This window comes from Saccopteryx bilineata, chromosome 2 (assembly GCF_036850765.1).
Source record: "Saccopteryx bilineata isolate mSacBil1 chromosome 2, mSacBil1_pri_phased_curated, whole genome shotgun sequence".
Lineage (NCBI taxonomy): Eukaryota > Metazoa > Chordata > Mammalia > Chiroptera > Emballonuridae > Saccopteryx > Saccopteryx bilineata.
Genome location: NC_089491.1, coordinates 155191801 through 155211132, shown reverse-complemented (window position 1 = coordinate 155211132; position 19332 = coordinate 155191801). Strand labels below are relative to the sequence as shown.

At 52.2% G+C, this 19332-nt stretch overlaps 1 protein-coding gene across 1 annotated transcript in view; it reads right to left on the bottom strand.

Annotated features, from left to right (window-relative positions):
• The window catches only part of CACNA2D4 (calcium voltage-gated channel auxiliary subunit alpha2delta 4), a 114602-nt gene that overhangs the window by 7829 nt on the left and 87441 nt on the right, over positions 1-19332 (bottom strand). Inside the window, 8 exon segments of the mRNA XM_066258237.1 lie at positions 1279-1299; positions 1622-1677; positions 1969-2021; positions 2451-2526; positions 2929-2999; positions 12051-12113; positions 12354-12398; positions 13490-13551. Of these exon segments, the coding sequence (XP_066114334.1) occupies positions 1279-1299; positions 1622-1677; positions 1969-2021; positions 2451-2526; positions 2929-2999; positions 12051-12113; positions 12354-12398; positions 13490-13551 (447 nt within the window).

The following is a 19332-nucleotide window of genomic DNA, read 5'->3' as shown; positions in this document are numbered from 1 at the left end:
CTGCCAAGGACAATAAGGGAGTGGCTTCCTCAAGGTCACATGGAGCACTGAGTCCCAGCCTGGTGCTCTTTCTCTGAGGGCATGGACAACTGGCCGGGCCAGGCCTGTGGGCAGGAAGGGAAGGAGTTCTGGGACAGCTGTCCCAAAGACAAGAAATTTGAACAACAGGAAGAGGGAGGTCATTCTCAGCCTTTTCAAGGTACAGCCGCTGGCAGAGAAAGACAAGAGGGGGGCTCTGTTCTCCACCCTGTGTCCCATGCAGAAGGGAGGAGGGACCTATTTCTAAACAGGTGGTGACACATGGCTCATGGTTCCTGTCACAAACACCAAGGGACTGTGAACTGTCACCAGAGCAATCCTGCGAAGACTGTGGGTGTGATTTCCAAAAGGAAATTGGGAACATGGCTGGGATTGGCCACGTGAGCTGAAGGTCAGAGGACGCCTCTGGTTGGCCGGAGGTGGGGGCAGGCGTAGAGGGCAGGAGGGAGGACAGCAATGGAAATGACTTTGTTGTCAGGAAGCAGACCCAGTGGAAGAGAAGGGGTGTGGAAGCAGAATTCCCCCCAGGCAGTGGGGAAGCTGAAGACCACCACGGAAGAGGCTTGGTCAGCGTGGAGGGGCTGAGCTAGACCAGCTAAAGGAGACAGTCCTGTGTGGGACAGGAGCCCCAGGCCACCAGGGAGTGGAAGTGACTGCTGTCCCTTTGCAGTTGAAGATCAGGCTTCACTCTCCCAGGAATGTGGTCCAGAGTCACAGCTGGCTGACAGTGAGGACATCTCTGATTTGTGGTCAGACCTCTGGGGGGCAGTGCCCTCACATAGTTTGCTGCAAATACAGTATCCCTAGAGTGTCCTAATTGTCAGTCAGATGAGGCCTCTGCTGCCACCCCTCAACCCTGAGCTGAGGGCTCGGGGGACATCTGAGATGGAAGCACCACTGTTCACGTGCCATAGGGTGACCTGGTGGCCACTCACCTGCATGTAGTCACAGCCAATGGACCATATCACTCTTTCCTCCTGGAATTGTAAACATTCTCACCCAAGGAGAGGGCTGGATGTTTCATCTTCCCTGGAGCAAGACTGTCCTTGTGTGGGACAGTCTGGGTTACACCCCCACCCCTAATGAATGGGACAGGCTTTAACCTGAGAGATGTCCCCTGAGTCCTGGAGTACCAGGATGAAAACCGCTCAGCCATCTTGAATGCATCCTTTGAAGTGAGACCTATGAGGCTCTGTGATCCCTCCCCCACTACCCAGTTCCACAGCCCGTGCTACTTACAGTGGTGGAAGACAGCTTTGGCTACCCAGGACATGAGGCCCAGCACAGGGTGGGTATAATGTCACACGAGGTCAGGATGTCACAGGGTGGTGACGTCACATGGGATGAATGATGTCACATGAAGCGGTGGTGTCCAAAAATGGTGTGATGTCACAAAAAGATGAGGGGAGCCAGGGGTGAGGGGAAGGTGGTGAAAGAAGGTCAAGTAGGATGAGATATGAGCACTGGACTGTTCAGAGTTCCCATCCCATCTGTCACCCACCCAGGGGGGATAAGGCTTCCAATCAGCTAATTGAAATGGCATTGGTATCCAACTCACGGTTGCGCAGTCACATGGACTCACCCTCGGCCCCACTGTCCACATGCCAGGAGGCCCAGGTGCTCCACTCCAGCAGGAACCTGTCAGACATGGCCCTGGCTCTTCAGAGACCCGAGCTGGAGCATTAGAGCTCCCAACTGGTCCCCGGCCCAGCACTGGTCTCCAGGACATCCTCCTCCCTGCCCAAGGGTCCCTGATTGAGCAGACGTGTCCCTGGCAGCAGGAAAAGGGAGGGAAACCCCATGCGCCCAGGACAGCTCCTCCCTGGACCCCACCCTCCTCCTCTGGGCTCCCTGAGAACACACACCTGAGTCAAGTCCCCCCCCCCCCGCCCTGTCCCCAGCCACTTCCCCCACCTCAAACCCACTCACAGCAAGAGCTCATTCACCAGCCATCTGGTCACAGTCAGGAGGGCAGAGATGGGCTGGGAAAAAGGAGCCAAATGGTTAACCCCAGGCTGTGGGACCCCATCCTGTTGCCACCAACCCAACCCTTCCCAGCCAGGGGGCGGCTGGAAAGCTGAGTCATCTGAGCAACTCCTGCTGCAGGTCAGACATCCTGGGTCAGACATGCCCACCAAGGCCAGGCAGGGCTTCCTCCTGATGAGCCTCTTGGTGACATGCCTGCGGTCCCTGATGACCTGTGTGACCACACTACTCTGACAGAGGCCTGTGGACAAGCTGGAATGGGAGCGGGCAAAAATGGGAGAGGACTTTCTGGTCAGAGTCCAGAGTGTGGCCCAGGGCCAGCAGCCTGACTGACACGGGGTGAGAGCAGGGACCAGTAACCTCATTTTAGGGGCGGAGGAGGGGTTTGCTGTCTGGCAGAGGGGAGGGTCAGGGGTTGCACTCACGCTGACCAGGGGCCGGGCGGCACTGTGGTGGTGATTCGGGGGTTTGCACATGGCCTGGTAGTCATACATGGTCACTCTGAAAACCAGAGAGTGGACATGGTGAGTCTAGACCGTCCCCTGCCTCTACCCCTGCCCCAGGGAAGTCTGAGGCAGAATTTTTATTCACCCAGATTCCTGACAGTTCATGAGTTCGGACAGGCAGATTGGAAGAGAGCACATGCCCAAAGTTATATTTCTGAACTTTGCTTTAAGGAAAACAAAGGGCGAATCTGGTTTTCCTTCTAAGGGCCCACATGTCCTTCCACCCCTCCCCACCTCATGTCAAGTCCCTGCCTTCAGAAAGGTTGCTTTTGGAGCACTCTGAGGCCCTCCCTCTGGGTTTTTCAGGTCAGGATCCCAAGATCTGTCTGGACCATTTAGCATCAGATCCTGCCTTTCCTGTGGGTATTTAGATGGGGGAGGAACATGGCCCACTTACTGGTTAAACACCCCCATGCTGAGCAGCTCGGTCATGAGAGCACCGTCCACTTCCCCCAGAAATCTTCCCATCTGTGGGGGAGGAGGGAGAGAGAGAGAGAGAGAGAGAGAGAGAGAGAGAGAGAGAGAGAGCAGGGCGAGGACTTCTAAGCCTCCTGCGCTGGCCCAGGGCTCATTTCTGAGCTGCAGACTTTAGCTGCCACTCAGGTTTTCCCTGCATGTGCCTTTCAACACCATCCGGGCAGCGGGATCCGCTCCACCTCTCCCCTCTCTGTGATCTGCTCCCCTGCTGTATTCTCAGCTCAGTGCTTTTAAAACTCTAAGTCATCATCCACTAATTGGCTATGAAATCAATCTGGGGGTTGCGGTCACATTTTTTTTTAAAAAAGGTACAGAAGTCTTATGAACAAATCAGTGTGAATCACCTGCAGTCAGGGTAAGCAGGGTTTTGTGAAACTTGATTATGTGTGTGTGTGTGTGTGTGTGTGTGTGTGTGTGTGTGTGTGTGTTATGTCAAATGTAAAATGTATTTCTTTCTGTGGGTCATGGTCACAAAATCTTCAAAAGTGGTGCTCTGTCTCTCACACCAACGTCCTTATCACGCAGCTAAAATAAGTTGGAGCACTCTAGAGTTGCCTTTGATGTCCCCTGCCTCCCTCCCGCCTGCCTCCTTGCCAGTTAATCAGTGTTTCCTGTGAATCTGCCATTCATACCCCAACTTTATCAGCAGTGAATTCACCTAAACCCCTAACCTCTCTGCAGCCACTTCAGGCCCCGTAACTGGGCTCCCCCCTAGTCCCCAGTCACTGCTGCAGTCTTCCTCCCACACAGCTGGGATTCGGTCACTCTCTTCTTCACTTCAGGAAAGGACCCCCTCCTTCCATCCCTCCTTCATTATCCAATCAACCAGCACTAGGTGGCCCCCTGACTATGTGCTGGGCATTCCCTGAGCCAGCAAGGTTGGCTCACCCTCACGCCCACAGTGCCTGCAGCCTCGGTGGCCAGCCTCACTGCGGCACTGCCCTCCTGCTAGCCCTGCCTCTGCTCTTGCTGGTCCTCAGCACGGCACAGACAGCTGGGCTAGGTGTTGGGTTTTGATTCAAATCCTGGCTCTGCCACTGCCCGCTGTGTAACTGTGGGCAGGTTGCTAGAAAGGCTGGATAATGCATAGCAAGCATCTGGGCCACAGCAGATGCTAGGTAAGTGGGACCAGTGTGACGGGAAGACACTAGGCCAGGGGTCGGGAACCTATGGCTCATGGGCCAGATGTGGCTCTTTTGATGCAGACAAATCTTTAATAAAAGAAATAATAACGTTAAAAATATAAAACATTCTCATGTATTACAATCCATTTATTTCCTACCGCTCATGTTCATGGTTGTGGGTGGCTGGAGCCAATCACAGCTGTCCTATGGGACAACAACACATTTTTATTGGATAATGTGTAACGTACGTGGGTCGTTGTATGGCTCTCATGGAATTACATTTTAAAATGTGTGGCGTTCATGGCTCTCTCAGCCAAAAAGTCTCCTGACCCCTGCACTAGGTCCTTGGCTCTTCTCCTTGCCGTGGTTACCTTCCCCAGTCCTCACTCCAAGGGGCTTCCCTCTTGGCCTCCTCTAAGAAGTCTGTCTTTTCTCCCCTTTCTGGTCAGAAGGAGTGATTCCTTCCCCTGCACTAAGACACTACATGCTTGTCACAAAAGCACACGGGAGAAAAACGAGGAGTCCAGTCTTGTCTGAGCTCTGCTCTCTCTGCGTCTGGGAGGCCCACGTGCTCTGACTGGAAGGCCTATGAGATGTCTTTGCAGAGGGCAGTGGACAGCAAGGGACAGCATGGAGGAGTCCAGGGCATTCCAGGACAGAATGCAAACCGGAAACGAGAGGCATCCAATCTTGCCTGTTTCTCCAGGGGCAGCCTTGAAGCCACCTGATGTCTCTCCAGATCATAGGCTCCTTCTTAGCTGGGCGATACTTTTTGCTGTTCCAGTTACTATGTGTGTGGTCCTGCATGACCAGGGAGCAGATCCCAGCTGGCACACCCACTTCTGCTCCCCACAGACCACAGTGCCTTGTTCATGGCATTACTCAGTGTGCATGTGCTTAAGGAAGGGGTGAGCGAGCAGACAAGGGGATGAATCAATGCTGGGAGTAGTCTGCTCCCTAATTCTAGGCTTATTCACCAAAAAGTTTATTGTTTGTTGAGTCTGAGAAGAGAGGTCCCTGAGAATAAGACAAGCTCCTAGACAGTGGGAAAGAATGTATCCTCCTCTATAAATAAACAACTTGATTTTGAGATATGTCACTCTGGCAGAGAATGTCCATCCTCCTTTCTTTGGTAGGGATATTCTGACTTTAATAATAGCAATATGCTCAACTAAAAGACCACATTTCCCAGACTCCCCTGCAGCTGGGCTGGCCAATAAGTATGAGCAAAGTCAAGTCATGGTGGGACTTCCAGGAATCTGTTTAAAGGGAGATGACTCTGCAGGAGGAGCACCTCATTCTCAGAGATGCTGCCCTCCTCATTCTTCTTGTCTGCAAAGCAGACAAGAAGGCAGGAGCTCCTGTATCTGTGTTGTGATTTTGAGGATGTGGGCACCTAATGACTGGACCATACCAGGCCTGGGCTGCCTTTATCCATTCCTTATGTGAGAGAATAAACCTTTAATTTGCTTAAGTCACTGTAGTGGGAATTCTATTCCTGACAATAGAACACAATTCCTAGGTGATAGTGTTTCACTCGCACTTAGAGTGCATCAGTGCCCCAAATAGGTAAATTGATTTAATTTCTGGAATCTGCAAAGACAAGGTCCAAATATTCAACCTTGGGTACCCTGTCATTTAGGTTCCCCAGACTGAAGGTGGAGAGGGACAATAGCCTCTTTTCAGCCACAGAGCTCTCAAGGGGTTCTGGGAGCTCTACCTGCCCTCTGGGTTTGCTCCCTTCAGGGCAGGGCTCCACTTTCACTGAGGGTAACCCACACATCAGCAGGGGTCCACTGGACACTGAGCTCTGAGGCTGGAGCGAAGGGCCTGGGACTTCCTGAGTCTCTAGTTTGTACGGAGGCAGGAGTGAGGTGTGGTTCTCTGAGATGCCACCCAGGAGCCTAGAGCAGGAAGCAGATGGGGCAGGTGCAGCTAAGAGTGCAGCACTGGTGAGCATCCCGCTGTCTGGGACAGACCCTGGGCATGGGCTAACTTGCATGCCTGTGTGAGTCTGCTATCCCTAGAGAGAAGGAGGAACACAGGATGAGTGGAGGCAAAGATTCGCCCTAGTGTTGGAATGGACAAAAGAGATGTGGGCCTGCTTACCTAGGGACAGCCTCTAAAAATGGAAAAGCTCATGCTGCAAAGGGGTATGAGGATTAAATGAATCAGCAAAGTAAAATCACTGTGCACGGCTGCTCGTGGGGGCTAGTCCTTTTATCCCTTCCTGCTGTACAGCCTCACCCATCCGAGTCCCCTGAGCTGTGCGGGCTCTTGACAAGTGCTTTTGACTTTTGACCCCGGGGCAGGGGAGTAGAGGAGGGGTGCCAGCTCCGCACTCCTGGAGCGCCTCTGCTGCCATCAGCCATCCCCGGGGTACGGATGACCCTCTAAACTTCACTCAGGAGGCACCCAGCTCAAGCTGCCCAAGTGTGGGCACCCTAGCCCCAGGAAGGGAGAGTACAGGGGAGCCCAGAGACATGCAGAAGCAGGTGGTGAAGGACTGGGGGGCTGGAAGGGCCAGTTCAGGAGCACATGCAGGGCGGGGAGGCTAAGGTTTCTCCTGCAACCGTCTCACCCACTGCACCCATTGCCCGGCAGTGACCTGGAGACAGCCTGCCATACCATGTGGGCAGAGAGGACAGAGGACTGGGGGAAGTGGGGAAGGAGAGGGGGAGCCAAGGAACACAGCTGAGGCCCAGGACAGGCACCCGGGAGGCTCTGTGAAGGCAGAAAGGGCTGCCCTGGTCCAAGGGCCATTCAAGCACTGGCTCTGTGGGCTAGGGGCAGGCAGGGAGGAGGTGCTATGCCTTCTGAGAGATTTAAGTAATTAACAAGAGACACCACAATAGGGTGTCTGATTTTGTCACTCCTCTGCCCCTTTGAGGTCCATTTTGAAGCTCTCATGTGTGGGTGCTATCCACAGGCAAATAAATGGGTAGCCCTGAAAGCCAGGGTGACGGAGCCACTGTGCACACTACAAAGATCCACAGGGCTGTCGCCACTCTGGGCCCTTGCTGTCCGCTCTCTTTCTAGGCCCCAGATAAACTGCTCTAATCCTGTCACCTGTAGTCCTTTATTATAAAAATGAGTCCTGAGAGAGGCCAGTGGGGCCAAATAGTTAACCATCAGGCCTGGAGCAACCCCAGGACCTGGAGAAAGCTAAGCACCCTTCCCCCAGGTGGGCTGCAGACGCCGCCCAGGGCAGTGCAGGCCCACTGCATGCTGCAGAGCAGGCCCTCTGTGAGGAACGGCTGCAAAAGACTTTGTCTGGGAAGAATCATTGCATCCGGAGCAGCAACAGACTTCTCTCCCAGGACCCTAGATGGACCTTGGGAAGGACAAAGAGTAGGCTGGACCTTTCGGCACATTAGCTCAGTCCAGAAAGTGCACCCAGATCGACAGCAACCGGCATAAAGGCCTAGGCAGTGGTTCTTAGACTCACCATACACCAGCCTCAGTGGGGCCTTGTTACAGCACAGATGGTAGGCCGCCCTCCAAGTTTCCTAGTCTCTTAGTCTGCAGTGGGGCCTGGGAACGTGCCTTTCTATCAGGCTCCCAGATGCTGCTGGTCCCCCCACCACACTTTGAAGCCTAAGGATATAAGGAGGGAGCGGGAAAGACTGCGTTGGGGGAAGGCCCAGGCTTGTGACTCTTGGTGGCACTTGGGTGTGTTTCAGGCAGGCAAGTTTGCCTGAGTGATTAGGGGCATGTGGTGAGATGCTTCTGACATGGTTCACAATGGCCCTGGCCCCTTCTGGTCATGCCCTCGCGTAAGCCTGTCCCCGTGAGTGTAGGCTGGACCTGACAACTTGCTTCTAGTGAATGGAGTAAGGAAGTAACCAGATGTCGTTTCTGAGATCGGGTTCCTAGACAGTGGCTCCTGTTTTGCTCTCCTCGCCCTGCTCTTGCTGGCTCACTCGCTCCGAGGAAGCCAGCTGCCATGCTGGGAGCTGCCCCTGGAGGAGACCACTGGGTGGCCGAGTCCTGCCAGCCAGCCCAGGAGTGAGTTTGGAAGCTGAGCCTCCTCCAGTCAAGCCTTGGAATGCCGAATGGGGCAGCCCAGGCTGATCCGTAACCGCAGCCCTGTGAGAGACCCTGACCGGCTCACCCAGCCAGGCCACGCCGGCTTCCTCACCCCCAGCAGCTGGGAGAGAGTAAATCTTGTGACTATAAGTCATTACATTTTAGGGTAATTTGTTACGCAGCAAACAATAATTGCTACAGAGTTATTGAATGAATTATTGAATAATTAAAAAAAAAAAGTAAAATGGCTGGCTGGATGGCATGTCCAGGATGCCTCCCAGACGCTGCATATACCTGGGGTCTCTGGCCTGGGTGCTATTCCCTTTGTGCTTTCTTATAACCTGACAGGGCTCAGGCCATGGGTCAGAGCTGTCCTGAGTGAGGGAAGAGGAGCCCAGTCATGATACTGCTACTTCCAGAACCTTGACACTACCTTTGGAGTTTAATCCCAGGGTCTGGACTCCTGGGCTGTGCTGTTTGGGGTCCTAGAACATTGGTCCTAATTCCGTAAGACTCAGACTAGTGCAGCACAGTCAGTGAACTCCGCCCCGAGCGTGAGCAGGGTGAGCCAGGGGCGGGGCAGGCCGGAGGATGTCTGCCCAGGGGACCCGGGCCTGCCCCGTCACACTCTCCAGAGAAGGCACTCTCCCTGTGCTCAGCCGCCATGCACAACCAATTCTGCACTTCCACCAGAACCCACGCTCCCCAACGTGACTTTCCTTTCCGCAAGGTCTTTTCTAGAACCTCCCTCCTCTGCACATCACTGCTCTTTACGTGTAAGTCTGGCTCTTCTGCAGCTGCAAGTTTGGGGGTTAATAACTTAGCCTTGTGGAGCCTCAGTTTTCCTCTGGTATGAAATGAGACTAATAACATCACCAGAGCTGATCAGGGGAAGCCCCCTCCCCCTTTTTCTTAGGGCCTCACAGTGGTGGGGCAGGGGGTGACCAGGCACAGTGGGAGCTTGGGGCTCTGGGAAAATTTTCTAGCAGGTCCCAACCCTGTCAATGAAGATTAGGTTTCATTTCATTTGTACCTTGCTTCATTTTACAAAGGATTTGTAAAACCACATATAGTAAGAGAATATGATAAGTTGGGAAAATAGAGGTAAATAAGCAAAGTAAACACATAGCTTCATAAAATGTAAGTCTCTGAACAACGGGAGCTACCACATATTATCCTAAGTTGTGCCCAGTGATGTCATGATCTGCGGAGACCTGTGAACAACAGGACCAGAGTGAGTTATGCCAAGGGCCCTGTGGAGTGCCTGTCCCTGAGCCCGCTCCCTGCAACGTTGTCCTGCTGCCCTTCAAGCAGGGGTCAGCAAGTGACGGCCCATGGGCCAATATGGCTCTCGAGCTAAGAATGTGTTTCTATCTTCACATGGTTGGGGAAAAAATCAAAAGATTTATAGTATTTCATGACATGTGAAAATTATGTAAAATGTCAGCCTAGAATGAAGTGTTGTTGGAGCACAGTCACGCTCTTCCGTTCCACACTGTCTGCAGCCGCATTCACGCCACAGCAGCAGAGCTGCGCGGTCCTGGCTGCCCGGGCCAAACGGCCTAAACACGTGCTCTCTGGCCCAATCGGAGCTCAGAGCTCTCAGGCGTGGCCGTCCTCTCCCTGTGTCTTACCCCGTCCCTCCCCATGTCCAGCCTTCCACACTCTCACTAAAACTCTGGTTCTTGAAAGCCAACACCACAGGGACCTGGAGCTGCTGCCTGTCTCAGTTCCGGGGCAGCAGGGCTCAGCACATGAATGATTGAGAACATCAGATAGAACCAAGGCCTCTTTCCAACCACTGGTTTCAACTTCTGTCATCACCCATTTTCTACCAGAGCAATTGAGAAATACTCAGCGAACTGGGCTCTGTCCGGGAAGAGTGTCATGGCCAGGAGGGGCCAGGAAAGGGTCGAGGAGGAAAAGCAGAGGCTCCTGGGGAACCACAGTGTGCCACTGGCAGTTAGAGTTCTGCAAGAGACTTCACGATGGTCAGCTGGCCCCCAACTCCTGCTGAAGAGGGAAATGGACAAGAGCATCATCTTCACTCCTGCTGCTGAGACAGGCTCCCCGGGAGTGGGTCATTCAAAATTCCACTTCAAGGAGTCTGCGTCCATGATCCATGGGTGCCCCTGTCTCAGCTGCCCTCTTTCCCACCTCTCCGGCCTATGCCCTGGTTCCTGCGAAGTCCTGATGACCTGATGACTTCTTGGGACCCTGAGTCTGGCTCCAAGGAGGCCAGGGTACAGAGACACCCGTGGCCAAGGCCACGCTCACAACCCCAGCCTGCTTCCCCCAGCTCTGCTGATACCCCAGGCACTGGGAGTTCTGAAACTGGAAGTGACTTTAGATGTCATGATAGGTAGCCCCCTTATTTCAGAGATGAGAAAACGGAGGCACGGCTGATGGAAGCCGCTTAACACAATCACACAGCTCACTGGGGCAAAGCGCATTCTGCACCAAATACCATTTCCCTTCCTTGAGGTTCAGCTTAGAGGCCATTTTGATGCTTCTTTCTTGTTTCACGGAAATGCTTCATGGGTAGATGGTCAGGTTTGGTTCAGAGTTTGAATACATGTCTTTTTAGTTTGATTCCTAGCTAAATAAACAATTTGTTTGGGGCTCAGCAAAACAAAATTACAATTGCACCTTCACTTTTGCTTTTCCGAGCACATGTGGGTTTCGGGGAGACATCCACCTGCTTGGGAGAGGGTTGTGTGTGCGGGCGGGGCTGCGACATGAGAGAGATCGCCTCCATTCTTTTCTTTCCCCACTAGCAAATGGGGGAGGGGGCAGGTTTGCTGAGTTAGGATAGCATTTTCCACAGGGAGGTCCAGGCAGGGGGACAGCACAAAGTGGGGGAAGGCCTGGCCTTCCTGGGGCTCATGAAGATAGACAGGAGGGTGCTATGGTCTGAATGTGTCCCCCCCAGATTCACATGTTGAAACCTAACCGCCAAGGTGATGGCCAAAGGTGGAGCGTCTGGGAGGAGATCAGGCCAGGAGGGCAGAGCCCTCAGAAATGAGTTTAATGTCCTCATAAAAGAGACCTGGAGAGCTCCCCAGTCTCTTCTACCACATGTGGGTACAATGAGAAGTTTGCCACCCGGACGAGGGCCCTCACTCAACCATGCCGGCACCCTGAGCTCAGATATCTGGCCTCCAGAACTGTGAGCAATAAACTTCTGTTGTTTATAAGCCACCACTCTGGACAAAGGAAGAGAGGAACATGACAGAGGGAGTGAGATAAGTAGCAGTAGGAGGGTGCTTAGGACTCTGGGCAGAGGCCCCTCTAAAGTACATATAACCTTGCTGAGCTTCTCCTTAACTAGCGACCACAGGAGAAGGCCTGATTACAGACAAAACAAAGAAGTAATGCTTTCTATGACCATTTGAGTTGGAAAGTGTCTGAATTTTGTACTCTCACCATGTTGAGATCCCAGCCCTGGCTGGTGGCTCAGTGGGTAGAGTATTGGCCCAGTGTACAGATGTCCCGGGTTCAATTCCTGGTCAGAACACACAGGAGAAATGACCATCTGCTTCTCTTCCCCTCCAGCAGCCAGTGGCTCAATTGGTTTGAGCTTGCCTCTGGGCACTGAAGATAGCTCCATTGGAGCACATCAGCCTCAGGCACTAAAAGTTGCTGGGTACTCAAGCATTGGGCCCCAGATGGGGTTGCTGGGTGGATCCCGGTTGGGGCACATACAGGATCACTATCTCCCCTCCTCTCATCTAAAAAAAATAAAAAAGAGGTGATCCCATTTCTTTAGACCTTTCACTCTAATTGGCTTACAACCAACATTATTTCCTGGGGTCATTAACCCTTCCTTTGAAGACCTGGCTACTAGATGCCCTGACTTCTCTCTCAGTCCACTTCCCCAGCACCTTACCTCCTGGGACCTCTCTGAGATCAGAATGAACCCGTTGTTGTCGATGATGAAGCAGTCCAGGTCCTGGGGAGAAACCCAGAAGGGATGTGAGGACAAGCACTACCACCGACCTCCTGGGTTCCCTGCCTGAACTGACATTTGGGAAGGCAAGCCTTCATGTCTAGTGAGAAAGGGCCCTCTGTGGGGCCCAGCACTATAGGAAGGAGGGGCATTTGTGTGGGAGGGGAGCTGGCCCATCTAGAACTTGGGTTGAGGGGCCCATGGCTCCCACTTCCACCCTCCTCACAGCCAGGAAGAACTCACGCTGTCCTGGCAGCTCTCTGGGCACGGCCCGTCCACAGGACTGCACTGGAAGGAAGAAGACGACTGTAAGTTTTGAATACCCGCGTGTTTGTACAGTAGCTATGTGGCATGTAAGCGTGGGACTGCTGTGTATGTGCTACCTTTGTGTTGTGTGTTGATGTGTGGGGACTGGTGGATGTGTGTTTATGGTACGTGCACATGGGTGACTATATTTGGTGTGTGTCTATGTATGGTATATGTGCTGTATATGTGGTATGTGTGTTCATGTGCACGTTGGTATCTATGTGGTGTGTGTGTGCAAGCATGTATCTGATATGTGTGTGTTGTGTGTGGTAGTGGGGACAGGGCACTGAGGCAGGATCCTGGCTGGCTAGCAGCAGCCAAAGCACATCGGGTCAGCCTTCTCGGAGGGAGCCATGGCCCCTGCAGCTGGGGCTGAGGGGAGGAGGTCAGCTGTATTGCCGGGAGCCCCATGGGGTGGCTTCTCACTGTTCTTTGTCATCCTGCACGATGTGGTGGCCACCTCCCTCCCTTCCCACCCCTCCCATCCTCACTGTCTGGTTCCCTGAACGTACCCCAAGGAGGGTGCAGCAACGGGTGAACGGAGGCCATGGAGCAGGAGGCTCAGTGCATGGGGGCCAATTTGAGGCTGGAGGGAATTGTGGAGGGCAATGAGGAGCCCCAGAAAGCCCAGGAGGAGCCAGGTCTGAGGGTTCTGGGGAGCAGAGGCAGGAAAGGAAGAGGTGGCTGGGAAGGGCCCTGGTAAGGCCGAGCTCTCATGAGGAGGACCACACACTGCTTGGATCTTGGCTGGAGGGATGGAGGAGGGCAGTCTCCTTACTCTGCTGAGTGGGGGCAGCAGAGACTCAGTTTAAGGCAGACCAGGCCCAGAGGGGACACAATCCGCCCTTTGCCCCAGTTTAAGCTGAGAGAGAGCACTGGGTGGGGAAGACTGGGACGAAGGACTGAGGCTGCCGGCAGAGGAGGGGACCCAGCAGCGCCGACAGGGGCCCAGGAGGAGGACTGAGAGGCAGGAGGGCAGTGGAGGAATGGGTCTGAAAGTGCCAACCCTTCCTCACAGTGGAGGTGTTGGGGAGCCCTCTGGCCCTGGCCTGGCCTACCACCATCACACCCACCTGCCGCGTGGCGGCCCAGAAGGTACGCTGCAGGAAGTCCAGCCTCATTTGGACACCCACCGCTGTTTGGGGAGGGGAGTGGTGGGAGGAAAGAGACAGAGAAAAGAAAATTCCAGTTAAAGAGAGGGGTTGTATCAGCAGGAACTAAGGGGAGAGTGAGCACCAGGGCAGAAAGCTAGGTCCCCTGGCAGCATGTGGACTGAGGTTCCTGGGGCGTGAGGTCAGGAAGGGAAGAAGGGACCATGGCTTCTATCTCTTCACAGCACCAGAAAATGATCTGAGGGGAAGATGAGGTCTGGGTTCTAGAGAACAAAGGTAGCATTCATCCTTAGATCTTGGGGGACTCAAGGCAGGTACACTGGACAGAGCACTGCCCCCTTACCACAGATAAAAACATTGTGGCAAAGAGGCCGTACCATTTGCTCAAGGTCACGTGACCAAAAGTGGTGGTACTTGGATTCATGGCCATGTGGGTAGGTCACTCATGAGGCCTCTTAGATTCTGAACAGCCTGATGTGGCAACCTCTCTTGTACCTGATTTCCCCTAGGTTTGCAGGTGGGTCCCAGAAAACTAGAGATTGTCCCAGCCTGCAAAACTATTCTTTTGATGATGCCATTTAGAAGGGCCACCTATGCTTCTTTGGTTCCCAAATAGGTGTAGAGGATACAAGCTGGTATTCACATCCTAACAGAAATTTAGGGCTACAAAACAGGGGGAGTCGGAGTGGTGGAAGCAGCTTATATTGAAAAGAAAAGGAAGAAAAAATCTAGGCCGACTTCCTACTGCTTGGTATAATAATACCGAAAATGTGTTGAGTGCCAGGGACGCCTGCGTTCATGAGCTCGTTTCATCCACACAGCAGACCAATTCTATTATTATTCAGACTTCACAGCTGAGGAAACAGGCTTACAGAGATTACACGAGTTGCCCAAGTCACCTAGCCCCTAAATACAGAACCAGGACTCACTGGGTCTACCAGTGAGTCCTGGTTCTGTCTTTATTCCTTAGAACTGAGTCAGACCCAGTCATCAGGAAGGAGCTGAGAGGCAAGCTCCCATCTACTCTGGCCTTCAGTTCCCTCGTCTGTAAAATGGGGGTGCACCTGGGTTCCTAGCCATTCTGCTGTTTTCATGAGACATTCTACAGTCACACCACTGGAACTCACTGAGGAGATTCTCCAGCACAATCATTCTAACTTCCTGAGACTCGGATGGTTCTTTCAGAATGGACCAGACTTCCAGTATGGCACAGAGATACAGAATTGTACCCTTCTGTTTTTCTCAATATGAAATGATCCTAGAAAAAGTTGATGGGAAAAATAAAAGAGAGAGAGAGAGAGAGCCCAAGGAAAGGTCAGGGGCCAGAGTTCCCGCCCTGGGTCGGACTACAGTCTTGGCTTTCTGATTTGAGCATGGCTCAGAATCACCTGCAACGTTTGTTAAACCACATCTCCAGAGTTTGTCATTCAGTGGGTCTGGGAGGGGGCCTGAGAACTTGCATTTCTAAAGAGCTCCCAGGTAATGCTGATGCTGCCGTCCAGGAGCCACAGTCTGAGAATCACTGTTGTAAAATGTCACTATCTGATTGAATTTTCTGAGCTGATGGAGCTGTCCTAGATGGGAACTGTCCCACACAGCAGCCACTAGTCACATGTGGCTCTTGAGCCCTTGAAATATGGCTACTGTGACTGAGAACCTGAGTTTTAAATTTTTTATAAATTTAAATAGCTACCTATGGCTGGTGGCGACCCTCTCAGACAACACAGTCCTGGAGCATCTGCATGTGCACATGAAGAAGCCCAGGCCCTGAGTGGCCCTCCCCTCCTTGGGGTCTCATGGCAAGTCTGTGACTGGCACTCTGGCTATGATATGGCAATGTTTGAATTCTATGGGGGCTTTATTTTGCTTCAATGTCCAGGTGGCTGAAAGGAGTAGGAGGTTCGAAGGGGACAGGTAGACCCACTTCTTGGTTCATGAGAGACATAGATACAGTGGTGGCGGAGGGGGAGGTGATCAGCAGCCCTGGTTGCCAAACCCCTCCCTCTTCCCGCATCACTCTCCTTCTTAGACTGGAAGTGGCTCTCAGTCATGCCCCCTTATTCTTCCTTTTAAGACCACTCTTGATATTTACTACAGACAGATCATTTCCACCTAAAGAAAAAGACTGAGCGAACGAACAAGAAGGAACCTTATAAAAATGATCAAAGGGGAGTCACACTAATGCTCAGAATGACCAGATCTTTGGGATTTAAGACAGCTTATTTACCTGGGTCCTTGGCTCCTATAGTCAAAGAGCTCTCAGATGATTCCTAGAATGAGACTTTGCCTCTTTGCCTATTAGTGCCAAGCCTCGTGACATTTCTGAGATGGAAGAAATTCCATGATTCTAACAGAGGGAGTCTTGAGAGGGTGGGGTTAATTCTTCCCTAATGACACAGGTGTTTGAGGCTCTTGAGAACTGGCAGGAGTGGGGCACAGAGCAGACCCCCTCCCCTGCCACTAGGTTCCGTTTCACAGCTGGATCACATGCTCCTCCAGGAAAGCTCTGGGCCCTGGGCATCTGGGTATCCTTTGCAGAATTTAGGATATTCCAGCTACCTACTGACATGTCCACTTGAGCCACCTGTTTACATATCCAAAACTAACCCTGGCATTTCCCCCTGAATCCTGACCCTCCTTGAGATTTCCCCATTTGGGAGCACATTCTCCACCTAATTGTTAAAATGTTCCGCCATCCCATCCATGTTCTGCAGACCTTATTCCAAAACTTCATAAGTTTGTCCACTTCTCTCCCCCGCCCCAGCTGCCAGTCTGGGCTGAACCATCATCTCTCTCACTTGGGTTAATGTAATTAACCCCTAAGTGGTTTCACTGTTCTCCAGCCCTCCATGATCTGTTCTTCACATAGGCATGAGAATGACCTTTCTGAAGATCAAATCATGTGACTCCCCTGCTTAAAACCTACCAAAACTGTCCCAGTGCTCTTCTAACACAATCTATTTTGTAACATTGCCTATGAGACTCTCAGGAGCTGGCCCTGCTGATATCTCTGATTTCAATGCAAATCATTTTCTGCTTCAAAACATGCTAAGCTTATTCTCACTCCAGAGCATTTGCATCAGCTGTTCTCTCTTCCTGGAATGCTCTTCTTCTAGAACTATACATGGCTGGATCCTCATCATCAGATCTCAGCTCAAACATCATTTTTTTAAGAGAGACAGACAGAAAGGGAGAAACATGAGACACATCAACTCATTGTTGCAGTACCTTAGTTGTTCACTGATTGCTTTCTTATATGTGCCTTGACTGGCAGGCTCCAGCCGAGCCAGCGACCCCTTGCTCAAGCCAGCAACCTTGGGCTCAAGCCAGCGACCTTGGGCTCAAGCCAGTGACCAGGGGTCATGTCTAGGATCCCATACTCAAGCTGGCAACCTCAGAGTTTTGAACCTGGGTCATCAACATCCCAGGTCGACACTCTATCCACTGTGCCACAGCCTGGTCAGGTCAACCATCATGCCTTAGAGAGGCCTTCCCTGGCCTCCCCAGATAAAGTAGTCCTCTCCTTCACCATTCATTCTCTTCTATCTCATTGCTCTTTTTTCTAAGCAACATGGCTTATTTCTTTCATTTTCATTTACCATTCATCTTTCACCATTAGAATGGTGTGGGGCAGCTGTGTTAGGCTTGCTCGCAGGGTTACCAGCTGAAAGCACTTTATCTGGTGCATGGGTGTGTAGTAGGGCCAAGTGTGTGTGGCCTATATAAGGCTGTGAGTGCTTGTGCTCAAGAGAGATGGGGAATTGTGCATGTGCGAATTGCCTGCCCACTACTGTGAGGGGCCATTTTGCTGTTTGTTTGCCTGAGAGGCAGTTCCCCCTGCCTATGTGCTTGACCGCCATTGTGAGACTCCAATAAATGGAATCGCCCAACCTTTTCCGGCTCTGCAGTTTTTCTACCATCGGCCAAATCCAATGTAAACCTACCTGGCCTCGGCCACCAGCATTGCAAATGGCTAGTAGCAGGCAATGCATTGAGCTCGGATTCCTAGCCCTTGCAATAGTACCCAGCACATAGTGGAGTGCAATAACGAAACCCTTGTGAATTCTCTTGTGCCAACCACTTGATTGGGAAGCAAACTCTGCAAGCTCTCTTTGTCCATTGACTCTGGGCTTTGAGGCCTTGCCAAATACAGAGCCCTGCCTTCTTACAGATACTGGGCTTGAGATCCTGGAGATTTAGCTGTGCTCTGATTCACTTGAAGACCTAGGAGGAAATCCACTAGGAAACAGGGAATTTAGCTGAGACACCAAGAACTTCCTTCTGGTAGGAACTGTTAGATGCTGGTTAATATGGACAAGGGGAGATAGCAAGGAGCGTGGGAATATCCTCAACAACAGATTCACTGTGTCCTGCCGTGCTCAATGGCTTGTGCCCCTTGCCTTTAATCATGTCAGGTCTTTCTGTTCATCTTCCTCACAACCCAAATTGTGCTTTTCCTCCCCAGATCCTGAGAAAGCCCAGGCATTTGGCCTTTGAGGTTAGCCTCTCCCCACTTCTCATGGGTTATGAAGAGATCCCCCACCCCTTATGCCTCTGCATGTGGGTCCTTGTTTTAGACCCTGACTGATCCCTGGGGGACCTGCCACAACCTGATGAAGAGAACTCAGACCCCCTTCTCCTGGCCCTAGCCCAGTCTGTCCCAACCCCCCCTGCTTCTCTACAATGACCTCATGCGTTCTTCCAAAGCAGCGGTTCTCTAAGATCTCCCTGGCTGGCAGACAACCTAACAAAGAATGTAAATAAGGCCACAGGCAGCAGAAGGCATATCGATATGGACCTCTTTGCTCTGCGTCCTGGCTGTCATCTCGGTGCTGCTTAGTCATTACAGATGGCAAAACCAAACAGCTGTGCACGCACACACTTACACACACCTGCACACACAGAGAGACATGATCCCTGTTAGGGGCCATACTCATGAGGAGGCAGAAACCCCTAGCTCTCATGGCTACTTTGTCCTTTCTTGCCCTCTGCCTGGGTAACCCAGCCGCAGACGGCGGGGTTTAGAGGGGCCGCCTTTCCTAACACAAGCCGGAGCCTGAGGGTACTCAGTGAATATGGATTACAGAGGGCCCTTGCTGGAAGGGAGACCAGAGACCTCTGTCAGGCTACCTCCCCATTCTACAGGCAGAAAACTGAGGCCCAGGGCTGTCCATTCATTAACCAGTTATTAGCTAATTCAGTGATTTTCAACCCGGGTGCTGCAAGAATTTTTAAAATATACAGTACCTGACTATTTAGCAGAGGCACTGGCCTCTTTTTCCTTAGACTGTCAAATAAAAAAAAAAAAATGACAACAGCCAACACGACAATAGCTGTCCAGTGGGAATGAATCAAAGCTGTATCTATTTGGTGTGTGCGCACTGCAGAATTTTAGTACTTAGCTATGTGTGCGATGAGATGAGAAAGGTTGGAAACCACTGGGCTAGCTCATGAGCAGAGAGTCTGACTGTGCGTCCTCGTCCTCAGGTGCCTATGCTTGGGCTCCTGCCTCTCACCCTTGTCATGTCAGTGTTGGGCTGGCTGAGGCAGAAGCTTCTTCCTGAACAGCCTGCAGTGCAGGAAAGCAGGCACGCCCACCACAGAAAGCTGGTGCATCTTCTGTGATAACCACAGGGTGGCCCAAACAAAGGTCATAGATCAGAGAAGGTCAAGTCTGTGGAACAATCAGGGTGACTTCACAGAGGAGGTCACACTGTGGTTGAGTATTTTCAGGAAACCATTCCAGCCTCGGGGAAGGGCACACTCTTTGGGGCTACGAAGTGGAAAGTGTGTTGAGGGGTAGG